The following is a 20,839-nucleotide window of genomic DNA, read 5'->3' on the forward strand; positions in this document are numbered from 1 at the left end:
CTCCTTCGTCATTCATATTTTTCCCCCTTTAAAGATTAACCTATTTTATTTTACTTCTTCATTCTCAGTCAAAGGTTTCAAGAACTTTAGATGTTAGCATTTCATGTTCGTCTTTGAATGACAAGATGTTGATGTTTTGCCTGAGTCTTCGTGTTAACAAGGTCGTGAAGGGATTACTACTGCTGTTAGAACATAAATGGATTATAACAGTTATTGAATTGTATGAACCTTACAGTCATAAACTAATAAGCGGATGTTTCTCTTACTGTGGTATCTTCTGGTGTTGCAGGAACTGATCGCAGTGGTGCCGCTGGTGATGAGCCTTTCTAGTGTGGGCGCCTCCTTCCTCCTGAGGGCGCTAAGGAAGGCTGTCGGCAAAAAGGTTACTTACGTCTCTTTTTGCTTGTTGGGTTTTTAAAATCTATTTACTACACGGGAGCATTAAGGCCAGAATCAACCCACACACTAGCCTTAAGGATATTTCAATGCTCTAAATAGGGATTAGATTAATTTCTTAAGGAATATACACTATGAGAAAACCATTAATCACTGTAAGTACCTTTTTATTTGTTATTCAGCATATATGCTTTACTTTTACAAAGCATAACTTTCCTCTAAGTTATACTATATAAAATTAAATCATATATGCTGAGGCTGACTGTAAACAGAGAATGACGTGACTGAGGTGCAAGTGCAATCATAATATACCACATATGGACCAATATACTAGCCCCCCTTAAATCAGGGATAATCACAGATAGCACTACAGACCACTACCCTACCTTCCTCCTGACAAACATTAGTAAACCACCACTTGAATACAACAAAGTCTCATTTAGACTCCATGACGAGGCCTCAATAAGGAAGTTCACAGCTGACCTAGAGATTGTTGACTGGCCTACAGAATTCTCCAAGGCCAATGGTATTGATGACTGGACAGACATTTTTCTTAACAAATTACTTAGACTATACAACAAACATTGTCCTATAAAAACGAAACAGATCACAAACAAACGGCTTGGTTGCCCATGGCTAACCAGCACCATTCTGAAATCCATTGACAAGAAAAACCAATATGAAAAGCAATATAGACAGGGCTTAATACACTAAGAACACTATTCATCAGTTCTCACCAAAGTAATAAAGAAAGCCAAACAACTATACTACTCCAGTAGATTCACAGACACTAGAGGAGATATAAAAAAGACCTGGAAAACACTCTCTCAGATTCTAGGGACCCACAATCTGAAAAAAAACAAGAATATTGTCCTAACTAAACCTAATGAAACACCACTACATCCCACTGACACAGCTAACAAGATAAACAACTTCTTCTCAACTATAGGATCTAATCTCGCCAATAAAATCCCACATACCAATGCCCATGCCAGGGACTACCTAAATGGGAATTTCCCAAATTCCTTCTATCTTGCACCAACTGAGCCCTCAGAAGTCACCGAGATTATAAAGTCACTTAAAAACAACTCAGGGAATCTGTCTAATGTCCCACCATTACTATACAAGCGAGCGGCCCATATCCTTTCGCATGCTATTTCATTACTTTTTAACAAGTCACTAGAAACTACCACCTTCCCGAAACTACTCAAGATGGCAAGGGTTACACCAATACATAAAGGTGGTGACCCTACAGACTTAAACAACTATAGGCCAATATCAAACTTACCATTGCTATCCAAAATCTTTGAGAAACTCGTGCACAGGAGACTATATTCATTTATAACAGCACAAAACATACTCAACCCCTGCCAATTTGGATTCAGGAAAAATAAAAGCAATAATGATGTAATCATAAAAATGCTAGATCTGCTTTACACAGCATTGGAAAATAAGGAATATCTACTAGGAATTTTTATTGACCTAAGAAAAGCTTTTGACACAGTAGACCACGACATCCTACTCCACAAACTTGACCATTACGGTATAAGAGGCCATGTGCTTGCTTATTTCAAATCTTACCTTACTAATAGGTATCAGTATGTCACAATTAAAGACACAGCATCAACAACACGGCCACTTGATACTGGAGTTCCGCAGGGAAGTGTCCTTGGTCCCCTGCTCTTCCTCATATACATCAATGATCTTCCAAACGTATCCCAACACCTGAAACCCATTCTCTTTGCTGACGACACGACTTATGTCATCTCTCACCCTAATCTTGCCACCCTCAACACCATTGTTAACGAGGAGCTGATCAAAATATCGACTTGGATGACAGCCAATAAACTTACGCTTAACACTGACAAAACTTACTATATTATGTTTGGTAGCAGAGCAGGAGATGCACAAATTAACATTAAGATCGACAACACTCTAATTACCAGACATAATGAGGGCAAATTCCTAGGCCTATACCTTGACAACAACCTGAATTTCAGCACCCATATCCAACACATAACCAAAAAAGTATCCAAAACAGTTGGGATCCTCTCCAAGATACGATACTACGTGCCGCAAAATGCCCTTCTCACACTATACCACTCACTTATTTATCCATACCTCACCTATGCTATTTGTGCTTGGGGATCAACTGCAGCAATACACCTAAAGCCAATAATAACCCAACAAAAAGCTGCAAGAATAATCGCTAAATCCCATCCCTGGCAACACCCCCCCCACTCTTCATAGATCTAAACTTACTCCCTGTTCAGTACATCCACACTTACTACTGTGCAATCTACATCTACAGGACCTTAAACTCCAATATCAACCTTGACCTAAAACGCTTTCTTGATAGTTGTGACAGAACCCACAGGCATAACACCAGACAAACATCTCTACGACATTCCCCGTGTCCGACTAAACCTTTACAACAATTCAATGTATGTCAAAGGCCCTAAAATCTGGAACACCCTACCTGAGAACTCTAGAACTGCAGACACATTCATCACCTTCAAAACTACCATTAGAAAACATCTTATCTCCCTGATACACCCCATCAACTAACTACACGAATACCACCTGGTGGTTCACACTTACACTCACTCACCCATTTGACCATAAACAGAAATATTAATCTCAATCTTAAAATAATGAATCCTATGATACTCCAATACTGAAACTATGTACTGTGCCAAAACAAAAGCACTCACATTGCTAAACTCACAAACTAGTATTTAGTCACTTAGTCATAATACCAACTTACCTCATAATTTGTAATATTTTAAAATAAAGAATTAAACTAAGTCTGCCCGAAATGCCTAGCCATGCTAGGCGTTCTAGTGGTACACTCTGTAATCATTATTTAACTACATGTAAACCACACAACAACCAAATTCTGTAAATTCAACATTGTAATCTTTATAGAGAATAAACTTTGAATTTGAATTTGAATTTGTGTGATGGGGACAGGCAAGCGTGGTGGTGGGCATCGTGATCGGACTGGTGGCGTGCACGATATCTGCGTTGCCCTGGATGCCCTTATGGGGTGTGTTCAGTGTGGCTATCTTGTGGGGCGTCTCAGGTTCTCTCCTCGTCATTATCTCCCTCGCCTTCACCGCAGATCTCATTGGACAAAATACGGTGAAAATCAGTATCTTTTTTACCCCCTCAATCTATTCAGTATTATATTTGCATCATTTAATTTTGATTTATAACATTTGTGTGGTATTCTTGATTAATTTAAGTATCTTGTGGCCAATGGTCTTATTTTTCCACATACTACTACTATTACTACTTCTACTACTGCTACTACTACTACTACTACTACTACTACTACTACTACTACTAATAATAATAATAATAATAATAATAATAATAATAATAATAATAATAATAATAATAATTTATATTCGAATAATATACACTTCATATGAAAACTTATTACATGGTAAAGCTTATATTTATACAAAGCATCTCTGATTAAAACTGCAATTCTGGCTAACAAGTTAATATACATAAGAGTGATTGCTCGACTTAGCAGTAACTGGTTCGTCCTTGATGCTGGTTACAGGACACTTCGGCCTTCGTGTACGGCAGCATGAGCTTCGGGGACAAGATCGTCAACGGCATTGCAGTGTTGGTCATCCAGGAACTTACCAGGTACTTCACCTGTCCCCTGTCTTGCTATTTAATATCTTTATTGTGCACACATACCTATCCTGTGGGCTGTGGTCTGAAGATTACAGAGGCACATGGGTCGAGGGACTGAGCCCCAAAGTTATTGATAGCTAAGCAGGTTACAGTAGTAATGAAAAAAATACGTGTATATATCTGGTTACAGTCATAATGAGTTATTAATGCAAATATGAATTCAGTGTAACTTATATATGGTCTTGAATGCACTTGTTGCTTGTTCTAGGGTTATAACATCTGTAACCTGTTATTGTAGGTCTAGGTTTGCTAATACACGTGATATTTCTTACAATCAAACAATGTCAAGATCCTCGGTCTCTGTCTCTCTCTGATTGTCTACCTCTGTCTCAAGAGAGGGCGAGAGAGAGTGAGAGAGAGAGAAAGAGAGAGAGAGAGAGAAAGAGAGAGAGAGAGAGAGAGAGAGAGAGAGAGAGAGAGAGAGAGAGAGAGAGAGAGACAGCTGGATGTCCAGCAACAAGATTAACGCAGACATGACTGCGGTCAAAGATTACAAGATTAATGTACCATACAGTAAAATGTATGGGATAACACTCAACGCCAGCACAGGTCCATCACTGGCTGAAAGATCTTGTAAAAAAAAAAATATTGTATTTCCTTGGGATTTCACATCAGATTAAGTCTCAGGGTTATGACAGTATTCCAACGTGGCATAATGTACGTATTACAAACGTTTCAGGTCTGTCTTGGGTACAAGGTAACCTCAGCATCTTACAGGTTTGGCTGTACTGGAACCAACTGTTCTACCTACTTCCGTCACGTGATGAGTCTGGGTATCTTCGTGCCACTGATGTTGGCATTCATTGCAATCTGTCTCCTAGGCAATCAGAAACTGGGACGAACTCGCAAGATGAACCAGGGTGAGTATCATCTCCTGATGACACCTGCAAGGTGAACCAGTGCAAGTACTCCCACCTGATGACACCTGCAAGGTGAACCAGGGTGAGTACCACCACGTGATGACACCTGCAAGGTGAAGCAAGGCAAGTACCACCTCTTGATGACACCAGTAAGGTGAACCAGGATGAGTACTACCTCCTGATGGCACCTGCAAGGTGAACCAGGGTGAGTACCACCTCCTACTGACTCCTACAAGGTGAACCAGGGTGAGTACCACCTCCTGATGACACCTGCAAGGTGAACCAGGGTGAGTACCACCTCCTGATGACACCTGCAAGGAGAACCAGAGTGAGTACGACCTCCTAATGACACCGGTAAGGTGAACCAGGGTGAGTACCACCTCCTGCTGATTCCTGCAAGGTGAACCAGGGTGAGTACCACCTCCTGATGACACCTGCAAGGTGAACCAGGGTGAGTACCACCTCCTGATGACACCAATAAGGTGAACCAGGGTGAGTACTACCTCCTGATGACTCCTGTAAGGTGAACCAGGGTGAGTACCAACTCCTGATGACACCTGCAAGGTGAACCAGGGTGAGTACCACATCCTGATGACACCAGCAAGGTGAACCAGGGTGAGTACCACATCCTGATGACACCAGCAAGGTGAACCTGGGTGAGTACCTCCTCCTGATGACACCAGCAAGGTGAACCAAAGTGAGCACCACCACCTGCGTCTGTTTCTGAACGATTTAAGCAACGAACGGAATTAAAACTAAGTTATATTAAATTTAGCCGAAATTATCCCAAATTTTCTTGTTGTTAAATATAATTAAATTGTTTGAAGGAGAAAGGTAACGTCTGGTATCGGGGCAACGCCACAAACTTTTAATTAGTGGGAAACAACATGCTGTGAGAGGACGCTGTGTTATTAGACTAAAGCTATAGCTGTCTTGGGCAAGACCATTTGTACAGTGCATTTAGTATGAATTGTGTGTGGATGATAGATAGTTCCAAGGCCTAGAACATTGTGATTAAAATCTGACCATGCAGAATTATATTCCTGCAAACCCAACGTGGAAATATAAGCACATAAGCAGTATGTGTTTGTCCAGAGCAATTGGTATTAATTGTTGGCTGGATAAACACTGTAATAATAATGCAGTGCAATTCATTGACAATTGGGACCACTTCTTTGGCCGAAATGACATGTATGCCAGAGTTGGGGGTTCACTTATCCAGGGCAGGTGTGGGTTTTCTTGCTAGCTCAGTTGAGGGGGTTGTTAGGACTTTAAACTAGGATTAGTTAGAGGTATGGTTTAGAAATGAAAAAAAATGAGTATGGATATACTGACTTAGGCTTTGACATTAAGAAACTTAATAATAACGGTCATGGAGTAACGCTGCTTGAGGATAATTACAGAAATTATATAAAAGAAAAGGTGAATAGGAAAAAGTGTGCAGAAGAAAAAACATATGACTGTGCTTTATGCTAACAGTCGTAGTGCAAGAAATAAGAGTAATGAATTACGTTTGGTGGCGTGTGCTATCGAATCTCCAGAGAGTGGAGATTCCTTACACAGTAAATCATTTTAGTCATTCTCCTCTGTATGTTCTCCAATGAGTCTATATTCATCCTGCAGTAAGAAGACCAAAACTGAGCAGCATAATCTAAATGAGGCCTCACTAATGATGTATAGAGCTATAAAATAACTTTTGGACTTCTGTTACTAATACTTCTTGAGATAAATCCAAGTAATCTGTTAGCCTTGTTGCGCACACTTAGGCACTGCTGTCTTGGCTTTAGATTTCTGCTTACCATGACTCCCAAGTCTTTTTCACATTCTGTATGATCAAGCTCTACTTCACCTAGTTTATAGCTTCGAGGGTTATTTTCATTACCAAGGACTAGTACCTTACACTTATTCACATCGAACTTCATCTACCATTTTTCAGACCAAGACATTAATTTGTCCAATTCCTCTTGGAGTTCATTGCTATCTTCCTCAGAATGAATTATACGGCCAATCTTTGTATCAACAGCAAATTTACTCATGTCATTCGCAATTCCTTCATCAAGGTCATTAATGTAAATTATGAACAAGAGAGGGCCTAAAACTGATCCTTGTGGAACACCACTAGTGACTAATCCCCATTCAGATTTGACCCCATTAATGGAAACTCTCTGCTTTCTATTTGTAAGCCATGCCTCTATCCATGCTAGAACTTTACCTCCTATACCATGAGCTGCTACTTTTCTTAAGAGTCTCTTGTGAGGTACCCTATCGAAGGCTTTACTAAAATCCAAATAACCAATATTATATTCTTTATTACTGTCTACTGCCTCAAATGTTCTATTGAAGAACGTCGGTAAATTTGTCAGGCAGGAACGACCTCTCGTGAACCCATGCATAATTTGATTCATTAATCAAATTATGCATTCAAGGTGACTTCTAATAATGTCATATATAATTGATTCTAATAACTTGCCCACTATAGATGTAAGGCTTATTGGACGGTAATTTGAAGGAATGGACTTATCTCCTGATTTGAATATAGGAACCGCATTAGCCAGCTTCCACAACTCTGGCACAAAACCAGTAAGGATGGACGTATTAAACACGCTCGTTAATGGCTAAGTTCCATCTTGCATTCCTTAAGTACCCTGGAAAACAACTCGTCGGGCCCCGGGGACTTATTTTGCTTCAGTTTGTCTATCTGTTTAATAACCATGTCCCTCGTGACAGTAATATTAGCCAATTTGAATCCGTCAGGAACTGAATAATTGTTAATTTCTGGAATCTCATTTATGTCTTCCTGTGTAACAACTGACAAAAAATAGTCATTAAATATGGAACACATTTCCAGTTCGTTATCCGTCAACTGTCCATTCCCAATTTTCAGAGGTCCTACTTTTCCTTAACCTTCGTCCTTGAAAGAACCCCTTTGGATTGGTCTTTGATTCATTAGCAACTCTAATTTCATAGTCACGTTTAGCCTTTCTAACCCCCTTTTTCACTTCTCTTTAAGCTGAACATATTGATCAGTAAGGTTAACCTCTCCTCTTCTGATGCGCCTATAAATTCGCCTTTTCTCCCCTAATAGATGCTTCAGCCTCCTGTTAACCCATTTGGGGTCTTTATTATTAGACCTAATTTTTCTCTGGGGAATGTATATACTCTGAGCACGGTGTACATTATTAAGAAAACATCATAATTGGAGATCCCTTCGTAATCATAAGTATGATTATCGTCAATAAAATCATTAGCTAGATAACCCCAATCGAGATTTAACAGGTGTTCCCTAAGTCCATTATAATCGGCAGAACGAAAATCAGGGATTTTTACTGTATTATCATTATTCGTGTATTCCCAGTTAATGCTAAAAGTGATGGATTTGTGATCACTTGCGCCAAGCCCTTCACTGATCTCCAGATTATTTACGAGTGTTTTCTTATTTGACAAGACTAGGTCGAGTAAATTATTACCCCTGGTAGGCTCTGTTACACACTGCTTCAGAAAACAGTTCTGAACTATTTCCATAAAGTCACTGGACTCCAGATTATCGGTCAAAGAAGTCTAGTCAATTTGACTAAAGTTAAAATCCCCTACTATCACTATGTTATTGTGTCTAGAAGCCCTGACAATTTCGTCCCAAAGAAGTCTCCCTTTATCTTGATCCAAGCCTGGAGGTCGGTATATTACACCTAGAATTAGTTTTTCTTGACCTTCTACAAACTGTACTGAAACAGATTCTGTTACTGTACCATCTATTTTTATACCTGTTTTTATGCAACAATCAATATTTTCTCGAACATACAAAGCAACTCCTCTCCCCTTTCCCATTATATCTATCCATATGGAACAACTTAAACCCTTGAATATTACACTCAGCAATCATATCCCGACTCTTTAAATCATACCACGTTTCAGTTAATGCAATGACATCAAAGTTCCCAGCACATGCTACCAAACGTAGTTCATTAATTTTATTTCTTGCACTTCGACTGTTAGAATAAAATACCATCATATGTTTTTTCTTTTGCACATTTTTCCTATTCATCTTTGTTTTTACACAATTTCTGAAATTATCGTTACCCAGAGTTACTCCATGACAGTTACTATTAAGATTCTTAATATCAGAGCATAAGTTAACATATCCATACTCATTATTTATCATTTCTAAACCCATACCTCTAACTAATCCTAGTTTAAAGTCCTAACAACCCCCTCAACTGATCTAGTAAGAAAATCCACACCTGCTCTGGATAAGTGAACACCATCCCTGGCATCCATGTCATTTCGGCCATAGAAGTTGTCCCAGTTGTCAATGAATGGTACTGCATTATCCTTACAGTGTTTATCCAGCCAACAATTAATGCCAATTGCTCTGGACAACCATTCATTTCCAACACCCCTTCTTGGCAAAATGCCACATATAACAGGGCACCCCCCCTTCTTCCTAATTATGTCTATTGCTGTCCTGAACCTTCTAACTAAATCCTCACTTCTACGCTTGCCTACATCATTGCCTCCAAATCACTTAATTTCAATATATCATGGATTTACCCAGATAACTGCAATCAAATCTGTGTCCCAGACTTTCGCTTGGCCGATTTCGTGAGACTGAGAAATTACCTGGGTGGGCTAAATTAGGATGTCCTGACTATGGGTCAGAGAGGTGATCTTGGTTGCCAATATGACGTTTTTCAGAGCATAGTTCTAGCTGCCCAGACAACTTTTGTTCCCAGATCTAACAAAAATGATCCCAAATGGTTGAACAATAGATTAAAACATCTCAGTGGTCAAAAGAGAGGCATATATAGGTATATCAAAAGTGGAAATGGGCAGTTAAGCAATCAATATATTCAGTTAAAGGGATAAATAAAAAAAGGAATAAGAAAAGCAAAAAGGGATTATGAGGCTAAGGTCGCAAGGGATTCGAAGACTAACATAAAAGGGTTCTTTCAGATATACAGAAGTAAGAGTAAGGACAAGATAGGCCCACTTAAGAGTAACTCAGATCAGATCACTGACAGTGATAAGAATATGTGTGAAATTTTTAATACTTACTTCCTCTCGATTTTTACCCAAGAAAATACTAGCGAAATTCCTGAAATAATAGATTATGTAGAACAGGACGATAATAAACTATGCACGATTGCTGTAACTAGTGACATGGTCCTCAGACAAATAGAGATCAAAACCTAACAAATCTCCAGGCCCTGATGAACTGTTTGCAAGGGTGTTAAAGGAATGTAAAGAGGAACTTAGCATACCTTTGGCTAATCTTTTCAATATATCACTACAAACTGGCATAGTGCCTGAAAAGTGGAAAATGGCAAATGTAATACCTATTTACAAGGCAGGTGACAGGTCCTTGGCTTCGAACTATAGACCAATAAATCTTACCTCCATAGTGGGAAAATTTATGAAATCAATAATTGTCGAAGCATTTCGTTGCCATCTTGATAGGCATAAATTGATTAATGAATCTCAACACGGTTTTACAAAGGGGAGTTCCTGTCTGACAAATTTACTAACTTTTTCACTAAGGTGTTTGATGAGGTAGATCATGGTATTGAATATGATATTGTGTATGTGGACTTCAGTAAGGCTTTTGATAGAGTTCCACATCAGAGGCTATTGAGGAAACTTAAGGCACACATAATAGGAGGAGAAATTTTTTCCTGGGTAGAGGCATGCCTGACAAATAGGCAGCAGAGAGTTTGCATAAATGGGGAGAAATCAGAATGGTGCCACGTCACAAGCGGTGTTCTGCAGGGGTCAATGTTGGGCCCGTTGTTGTTCACAATTTACATAAACGACATAGATGAGGGAATAAATAGCGACATAAGCAAATTTGCTGATGACATCAAAATAGGCCGGCCAATTCATTCTAATGGGGACACTAGAGCACTCCAGGATGATTTGAATAGACTGATGCAATGGTCGGAGAAGTGCCAGATGCATTTTAATATAGACAAATGCAAAGTTCTAAATGTTGGACAGGAAAATAACCATGTCACATATAAACTAAATAATGTAGATCGTAATGCTACTGTTTGCGAAAAGGATTTAGGAGTTCTGGTTAGGAGTAATCTAAAACCAAGACAACAGTGCATTAGTGTTCGCAATAAAGCTAACAGAATTCTTGGCTTCATATCTAGAAGTATAAATAATAGAAGTCCTCAGGTTGTTCTTCAACTCGATATATCCTTGGTTAGGCCTCATTTAGACTATGTTGCTCAGTTTTGGTCACCGTATTACAGAATGGATATAAATGCTCTGGAAAACGTACAGAGGAGGATAACAAAGTTGATCCCATGTATCAGAAATCTTCCCTATGATGATAGACTGAGGGCCCTGAATCTGCACTCTCTCAAAAGGCGTAGAATTAGGGGGGATATGATCGAGGTGTATAAATGGAAAACAGGAATAAATGAATGAGATATAAGTAGCGCGTTGAAAACTTCCAGCCAAGACAGGTCTCGCAGCAATGGTTTCAAGTTGGAAAAATTCAGATTCAGAAAGGATATAGGAAAGCACTGGTTTGGTAATAGAGTTGTGGATGAGTGGAACAAACTCCCCAGTACAGTTATAGAGGGAAAAACGTTGTGTAGTTTTAAAAATAGGTTAGATAAATACATGAGTGGGTGTGGGTGGGTGTGAGTTGGACCTGACTAGCTTGTGCTACTAGGTCTGATGCCTTGCTCCTTCCTTTAGTGGAAGTGACCTGACTATTTAGGTCTTTGGGCTAATCCGGGGATGGGGGACATGGACCTGCTTCGCATGGGTCAGTAGGCCTGCTGCAGTGTTCCTTCTTTATGTTTGACGGCGGGTAACTATTATAAACTATTAGTTACGCTTATTTTATTATTATTTCCTTTACTTTCCTGTATTTTTCTAACAGTTCTCAATGTTGTTAATATTTGCTCTGAGTCCAGGGTTGCCAGGCGAGGATCCTCGTCACTAGTAACAAATATGTAAAATATGCCTTAATATCGATTTTTTTTTTTCAGTTGTGCCACTGGAGCAAGGAGAACCCAGTGGCAACACCTCAAGTTCCAACTCTAGCGAGCTTCTGCTTGCTACTGGTACCAACCTCGGCTATGGCTCCATCACCAAGGCTTGAGAAGCATTCTAACACTACCAGCAAGACCTGAGAAGCATTCTAACGCCACCAGCAAGACCTGAGAAGCATTCTAACACTACCAGCAAGACCTGAGAAGCATTCTAACACTACCAGCAAGACCTGAGAAGCATTCTAACACCACCAGCAAGACCTGAGAAGCATTCTAACACTACCAGCAAGACCTGAGAAGCATTCTAACACTACCAGCAAGACCTGAGAAGCATTCTAACACTACCAGCAAGACCTGAGAAGCATTCTAACACTACCAGCAAGACCTGAGAAGCATTTTAACAGCATTAGCTTATATATATATATATATATATATATATATATATATATATATATATATATATATATATATAAACACTGATCTCTGGCCTAAGGAGACTCGAACCTACGAACCGTGGAACAAGGTACGCAGTGCCTTACCATTCTCACCACACTGGACCAATACCTTGGCGTCCAGCTTGCGCTAGACGTTTAATCCAAGGCAGCCAGCTTTCAGGGAGAAGGCTTACAGCTTTTGGAAGTTGGCTGGCTTGGATCAAGCGTCTAGCGCAAGCTGGACGCCAATGTATTGGTCCAGTGTGGTGAGAAAGGTAAGGCACTGCGTACCTTGTTCCAAGGTTCGTAAGTTCGAGTCTCCATCAGCCAGAGATCAGTGTTTGTGTATATTTCGCCTGCTCTTGCAAATTCCTTTGCATATATATATATATATATATATATATATATATATATATATATATATATATATATATATATATATATATATATACATATATATATATATATATATATATATGTGTGTGTGTGTGTGTGTCGTGCCGAATATGTAAAACTGGTCAGTTAGCAAGAACTCATTTAAAATTAAGTCCTTTCTAAAATTTTCTCTTATACTTTTAAAGATATATTTTTTCATTAATGTTGATGTAAAAATTTATAATTTTACACAAAAAGGAACTTAGAAAACTTACCTAACCTTATAACAAGCGCAATTTATTTTAGCCTCACCCAACTAAATATATTTTAGATTTGTTTACAAAGGAGGCCTGGTCACAGACCGGGCAGCGGGGGCATTGACCCCCGGAACTCTCTCCAGGTAAACTCCAGGTAATGATTTAATACTAAACAAACACAGTGAAATATATTTTTTTCGTTAGGTTCAGAATTATTTTGGCGAAATTATTGCATAAACAAATTTTCACTTGTCCTATATGGCAAGATGAGCGTTGCTATTTAAGCCAAGATCGCAAGTTCTGCCTATTCGGCATTATATATATATATATATATATATATATATATATATATATATATATATATATATATATATATATATATATATATATATATATATATATATATATATATATATTTCAACAAATCCGCCGTCTCCCACCGAGGCAGGGTGACCCAAAGAGAAAGAAAATCCCCAAAAAGAAAATACTTTCATCATAATTCAACACTTTCACCTCACTCACACATAATCACCGTTTTTGCAGAGGTGCTCAGAACACAACAGTTTAGAATTATATACGTATAAAAATACACAACATATCTCTCCAAACTGCCAATATCCCAAACCCCTACTTTAGAGTTCAGGCATTGTACTTCCCATTTCCAGGACTCAAGTCCGGTTATATAAAATAACCGGTTTCCCTGAATCCCTTCACTAAATATTACCCTGCTCACACTCCAACAGATTGTCAGGTCCCAAATACCATTTGTCTCCATTTACTCCTATCTAACACGCTCACGCACGCTTGCTGGAAGTCCAAGCCCCTCGCCCACAACACCTCCTTTACCCCCTCCCTCCAACCTTTTTGAGGACGACCCCTACCCCGCCTTCCTTCCCCTACAGATTTATACGCTCTCCATGTCATTCTACTTTGATTCATTCTCTCTAAATAACCATACCACCTCAACAAACCCTCTTCAACCCTCTGACTAATACTTTTATTAACTCAACACCTTCTCCTAGTTTCCACACTCCGAATTTTCTGCATAATATTTACACCACTCATTGCCCTTAGACAGGACATTTTCACTGCCTCCAACCGCCTCCTCGCTGCAGCATTTACAACCCAAGCTTCACACCCATATGAGAGTGTTGGTATTACTATACTTTCATGCATTCCCTTCTTTGCCTCCATAGATAACATTTTTTGCCTCCACATATACCTCAATGCACCACTCACCTTTTTTCCTTCATCAATTCTCTGATTAACCTCATCCTTCATAAATCCATCCACTGACACGTCAACTCCCAAGTATCTGAAAGCATTCACTTCTTCCATACTCCTCCTCCCCAATTTGATATCCAATTTTTCTTTAACTAAATCATTTGATACTCTCATCACCTTACTCTTTTCTATGTTCACTTTCAATTTTCTACCTTCACACACACTCCCAAATTCGTCCACTAACCTTTGCAATTTTTCTTTAGAATCTCCCATAAGCACAGTATCATCAGCAAAAAGTAACTGTGTCACTTCCAATTTTGTATTTAATTCCCCATAATATAATCCCACCCCTCTCCCGAACACCCTAGCATTTACTTCTTTTACAATCACATCTATAAATATATTAAACAACCATGGTGACATTACACATCCCTGTCTAAGACCTACTTTTACCGGGAAGTATTCTCTATTCTCCCTCTCTTCTACACACCCTAACCTGAGCCTCACTATCCTCATAAAAACTCTTTACAGCATTTAGTAACTTACCAACTATTCCATACACTTGCAACGTCTGCCACATTGCTCCTCTATCAACTCTATCACATGCCTTTTCTAAAAACATAAATGCAATAAAAACTTCCCTACCTTTATCTAAATACTGTTCACATATAAGCTTCAATGTAAACACTTGATCTACACATCCCCTACCCACTCTAAAACCGCTCATCTGCAATTCTACATTATGTCTTACCTCTAATTCTTTCAATTATAACCCTACCGTACACTTTTCCTGGTATATTCAGTAAACTTATTCCTCTATAATTTTTACAATCTCTTTTGTCCCCCTTCCCTTTATATAAAGGGACTATACATGCTTTCCGCCAATCCCTAGGTACTTTCCCCTCTTTCATACATTTATTAAACAAAAATACCAACCACTCCAACACTATGTCCCCCCTGCTTTTAACATTTCTGTCATGATCCAATCAGTTCCAGCTGCTTCACCCCTTTTCATTCTACGTAATGCCTCACGTACCTCCCCCACACTTACATCCTGCTCTTCTTCACTCCTTAGAGATGATATACCTCCCTGGCCAGTGCATGAAATTACCGCCTCCCTTTCTTCGTCGACATTTAAAAGTTCCTCAAAATGTTCTCGCCATCTACCCAAAACCTCCATCTCCCCATCTATTAACTCCCCTTCTCTGTTTTTAACTGACAAATCCATTTTTTCCCTAGGCTATCTTAAATTGTTTAACTCACTCCAAATTTTTTTCTTATTTTCATTAAAAGTCCTTGACAGTACCTCTCCCACTCTATCATGCGCTCTCCTTTTGCACTCTCTCACCACTCTCTTCACCTTTCTTTTACTCTCCATATACTCTACTCTTCTTATAACTCTTCTGCTTTGTAAATACCTCTCATAAGCTAACTTTTTCTCTTTTATCACACCCTTTACTTCATCATTCCACCAATCACTCCTCATTCCTCCTGCCCCCACCCTCCTATAACCACAAACTTCTGCCCCACATTCTAATACTGCATTTTTAAAACTATTCCAACCCTCTTCAACCCCCCCCCCACTACTCATACCTGCACTAGCCCACCTTTCTGCCAATAGTTGCTTATATTTCACCCAAACTTCCTCCTCCCTTAGTTTATACACTTTCACTTCCCTCTTACTTGTTGTTGCCATTTTCCTCTTATCCCATCTACCACTTACTCTAACTGTAGCTACAACTAGATAATGATCCGATATATCAGTTGCCCCTCTATAAACGTGTACATCCTGGAGCCTACCCATCAACCTTTTATCCACCAATACATAATCTAACAAACTACTTTCATTACGTGCTACATCATATCTTGTATATTTATTTATCCTCTTTTTCATAAAATATGTATTACTTATTACCAAACCTCTTTCTACACGTAGCTCAATTAAAGGCTCCCCATTTTCATTTACCCCTGGCACCCCAAATTTACCTACTACTCCCTCCACAACATATTTATCCACTTTTGAATTGAGATCCACAACCACAGGTACTCTCGCACTTGTTTCAAAACTCCCCATGCACTCACTCAACGTTTCCTAAAATCTCTCTCTTTCTCCTCTACACTTCTCTCTTCTCCAGGTGCATAAACGCTTATTATAACCCACTTTTCACATCGAACCCTTATTTTACTCCACATAATCCTTGAATTTATACATTTATATTCCCTCTTTTCCTGCCATAACTTATCCTTCAACACTATTGCTAATCCTTCTTTAGCTCTAGCTCTATTTGAAACCTCTAACCTAATCCCATTTATTTCTCCCCACTGAAACTCTCCCACCTTCTTCAGCTTTGTTTTACTTAAAGCCAGGACATCCAGCTTCTCATTCATAACATCCACAATCATCTCTTTATCATTCACACCACATCCACGCACATTGAAACATCGCACTCTGACGGTTTTCTTCATGTATATATATATATATATATATATATATATATATATATATATATATATATATGTATATATATATATATATATATATATATATATATATATATATATATAGATATATATATATATATTTATATATATATGTATATATGTATATATGTATATATATATATATATATATATATATATATATATATATATATATTATATATATATATATAAAAATATATATGTATATATATATATATATATATATATATATATATATATATATATATATATATATATATGTATATAATATATATATATATATATATATATATATATATATATATATATATATATATATAAATATATATATATATATATATATATATATATAATATATATATATATATATCTATATATATATATATATATATATATATATATATATATATATATATACATATATATATATATATATATATATATATATATATATATATATGCAAAATAACCACTGTGAAAGAGTAGTGAAATTCCAAGCGCTTTTGTGACTACTTACATTGTCAAGGAACTTAGTACCTTGACAATGTGAGTAGTCACGAAAGCGCTTGGAATTTCACTACTCTTTCACAGTGGTTGTTTTGCATATTTTAAAATCACCTGTTTACTGTGATCTTATTGCATATATATATATATATATATATATATATATATATATATATATATATATATATATATATATATATATATATATATATATATATATATATATATATATATGTGTGTGTGTGTGTGTGTGTGTGTGTGTGTGTGTTAACCGAGGCCTGGTAACATGAAAAAGAGAAAACACTTTCATCATCATTCACTCCATCACTATTTGGCCAGAGGCGCTCAAACACTACAGTTCAAAAAAAAAAAAATAATAAAAAGCAACATATCAACACTCCTCCTTGCCAGTTTCCCTGAATCCCTTCATAAATGTTCTTTCTTGCTCACACACCAACAGTACACCAAAACTCACGAAATCGTAATGACACCATTGCAAACAAACCATACCCCGGCCGGGATTGAACCCGCGGTCAGAGAGTCTCAAAACTCCAGCCCGTCGCGTTAGCCACTAGACCAGCTAGTGGCTAACGCGACGGGCTGGAGTTTTGAGACTCTCTGACCGCGGGTTCAATCCCGGCCGGGGTATGGTTTTAGTGCGCCAAGCCATGAAAACCTTTTGTCTGCGCTCGCTCCCATCTAACATGCTCACGCATGCTTGCTAGAAGTCTAAGCCTCTCGCACACGAAACCTTTACCCTTCCCTCCAACCTTTCCTAGACCGACCCCTACCCTGCCTTGTTTACACTACAGATTTGTATGCTGTCCAAGTCATTCTATTTCATTTGATCCTCTTCGAAATGTCCAAACCACCTCAACATCCCCTCCTTAGCCCTTTGGATAATAATTTTATTAGCCCCACCACACCTCCTCTTAAATTCCAAACTACAGATTCTCTGCATTATACTCACACCGCTTATTGCCCTCAGACACGACACCTCCACTGCCTCCAGCCTTCTCCTTGTGCACCCATATAAGAGCATTGTTATAACTATACCCCCATATATTTCCCTCTTTGCTTTCATGGATAATATTCTATGTCTTTACTGACTTCTCAGTGCACCACTCACCTTTTTTTCCTCATCAATTCTATGATTCGCCTCGTCTTTCATAGACCCATCTGCTGACAAGTCCACTCTCAAATATCTGAATACATTAACTTTCTCCAAATTCCCTCCCTCCAGTCTCATATCTAATCATTCATTACCTATTTTTTTTATCCTCATCACCTTACTCTTTCCTATGTTCACTTTTAATTTCCTTCTAATACATACCCTACCAAACTCGTCCACCAACCTCTGCAACTTCTCTTCAGAATCTCCCAAAATTACAGAGTCATAAGCAAAAAGCATCTGTGACAACTCCCACTTTTTATTAGATTCTTTATCATTTAAACCGACCCTTCTTGCCAACACCAGAGCATTCATTTTTCTTTCAACCCTATCTCTAAATATATTGAACAACCATGCTGACATCATGCATCCCTGTCTAAGACCTACTTTTACTGGGAAATAATCTCCCTCACTCCTACATATTTTAACTTGAGCCTCACTATCCTCTTAAAAACTCTTCACTGCTCTGAATAACCTACCACCTGTACCATACATTTGCATCAACTGGCACATCCCCCCTATCTACTCCATCATACATAAATAAATCCAATAAAAGCCTCTTTACCCTCATCTAAATACTGTTCACTTATATGTTTCACTGTAAACACTTTGCCTACACACCCCTACCCTTCCTAAAACCTCCTTGTCCATCTGTGATCCTGTTCTCCATCTTAATTCTTTCAATAATAACTCTACCATACACTTTACCAGGTATACTCAATAGGTTTATACCCTTATAATTTTTGCACTCTTTTTAGTCTCCTTTGCCTTTATAAAAAGGAACTTCTCATGCTCTCTGTCAGTCCTTAGGTACCTTCCCGTTTTCCATATATTTATATAATAAAAGCACCAACCATTCAAAAACTATATCCCCACCTGCTTTTAACATTTCTGTCTTTATCCCATCAATCCCAGCATTTTTACCCCATTTCATTCTATCCATTGCATCACACACCTCCTCACACTCACAAGTGGCTCTTCCTCACTCCTACAAGATGTTATACTTTCTTGCCCAATACATGAAATCACAGCTTCCATGTCTTCATCAACATTTAATAATTCCTCAAAATATTCCCTCCATCATCTTAATACCTTTAACTCTGCATCTAATAACTCACCTTTCATATTATTTAATTGTCAAATCCATTCATTCCCTAGGCTTTCTCAACTTATTATTCTCCAAATTTTATCTTATTCTCACCAAAATTTGTTGGTAGCATCTCACCCACTCTCTCATTTGCTCTCCTCATACAATACTTCACCACTCTCTTAACCTCTCATTTTCTCTTCAAATACTCCTTTCTCCAGGTATCACTTCTACTTTGTAAACACTTCTCATATTCTAACTTTTCTCTCTTACTACTCTCTTTACATCATCATTCCATCAATCGCTCTTCCCTCCCGCACCCACTTTCCTGTAACCACAAACTTCTTCTGAACACTCTAACACTATATTTTTTAATCTACCCCATACATCTTCAACCTCATTGCCTGTACTCTCACTAGCCCAGGTTCAAGACTTTTACCAGTTTTACCGTAATAAACTTTATCACATATTTCACAAGGAATCTTATAGACACATCCGTCAGCATTTTGGGGGGAATTTTTTTATCAAAAGTTTTAACTGTGTCAAGATTTTTAAATACAACTTTGATATTAAAATTCTTAAATAGAGAAGGCATATCAACCAAGTTTTTCATGGTAAGGAAAAACCAACATATTTTTAGTTGAATAAGGTTGGTTGTCCCTTTTTGAAATTGTAAAAAGCATTTCTAGGTAATTTGGAGGATTTATCAATTAAGTTTCTTGGGTATTTTAGATCATTAGCTATTTTATAAATTTTGGAGAGCTCTTCATCTATGAACTCTGGATTACAAATACATAGAGCTCTCAAAAACATTGCTGAGAAAGCCGACAGTTTAACTCTATCTTGATGTGACGAATAACAGTGTACATAGGAACAGTTGGTTTATATAAATTGGATTAGACAAATTTTTAGGTAGAATATAAGCTGTGTTTCACGGATCATTTACTACCTACCTACATCATCATAAAAAGTCAGGTGTTCCTGGAGGTGGCAGCTAGGTGTAGTCTCGTCCTTATATGCCTTCCTGTTAACTTTTTATTTTATAGTTCCTTGATGATGTGAAAAATCACGAAAGCGCTTGGAATTTCATTATTTTTTTCAGTGGCTGTTCTGCATATTGTGATATCACCTGTTTACTGTGATCTTATTGTATATATACATATACATATGTCTATATATATATATATATATATATATATATATATATATATATATATATATATATATATATATATATATATATATATATATATATATATATATATGTATATATATATATTATTTTTATTATTATCACACTGGCCGATTCCCACCAAGGCAGGGTGGCCCGAA

At 37.8% G+C, this 20,839-nt stretch overlaps 1 protein-coding gene across 2 annotated transcripts in view; it reads left to right on the plus strand.

The window, feature by feature from the left end:
• Nucleotides 1-12,378, plus strand: part of LOC128685620 (major facilitator superfamily domain-containing protein 12-like) — a 111,973-nt gene extending 99,595 nt beyond the window's left edge. For both annotated transcript variants that reach the window (XM_070082682.1, XM_070082686.1), the window contains 5 exons: nt 290-382; nt 3,370-3,540; nt 3,971-4,059; nt 4,828-4,970; nt 11,972-12,378. In XM_070082682.1, coding sequence (XP_069938783.1) covers nt 290-382; nt 3,370-3,540; nt 3,971-4,059; nt 4,828-4,970; nt 11,972-12,084 — 609 coding nt within the window. In that variant the 3' untranslated portion in view covers nt 12,085-12,378. The remainder of the gene's footprint in view (nt 1-289; nt 383-3,369; nt 3,541-3,970; nt 4,060-4,827; nt 4,971-11,971) is intronic.
• Nucleotides 12,379-20,839: the final 8,461 nt, after the last annotated feature.

This window comes from Cherax quadricarinatus, chromosome 1 (assembly GCF_038502225.1).
Source record: "Cherax quadricarinatus isolate ZL_2023a chromosome 1, ASM3850222v1, whole genome shotgun sequence".
Taxonomy (NCBI): Eukaryota; Metazoa; Arthropoda; class Malacostraca; order Decapoda; family Parastacidae; genus Cherax; species Cherax quadricarinatus.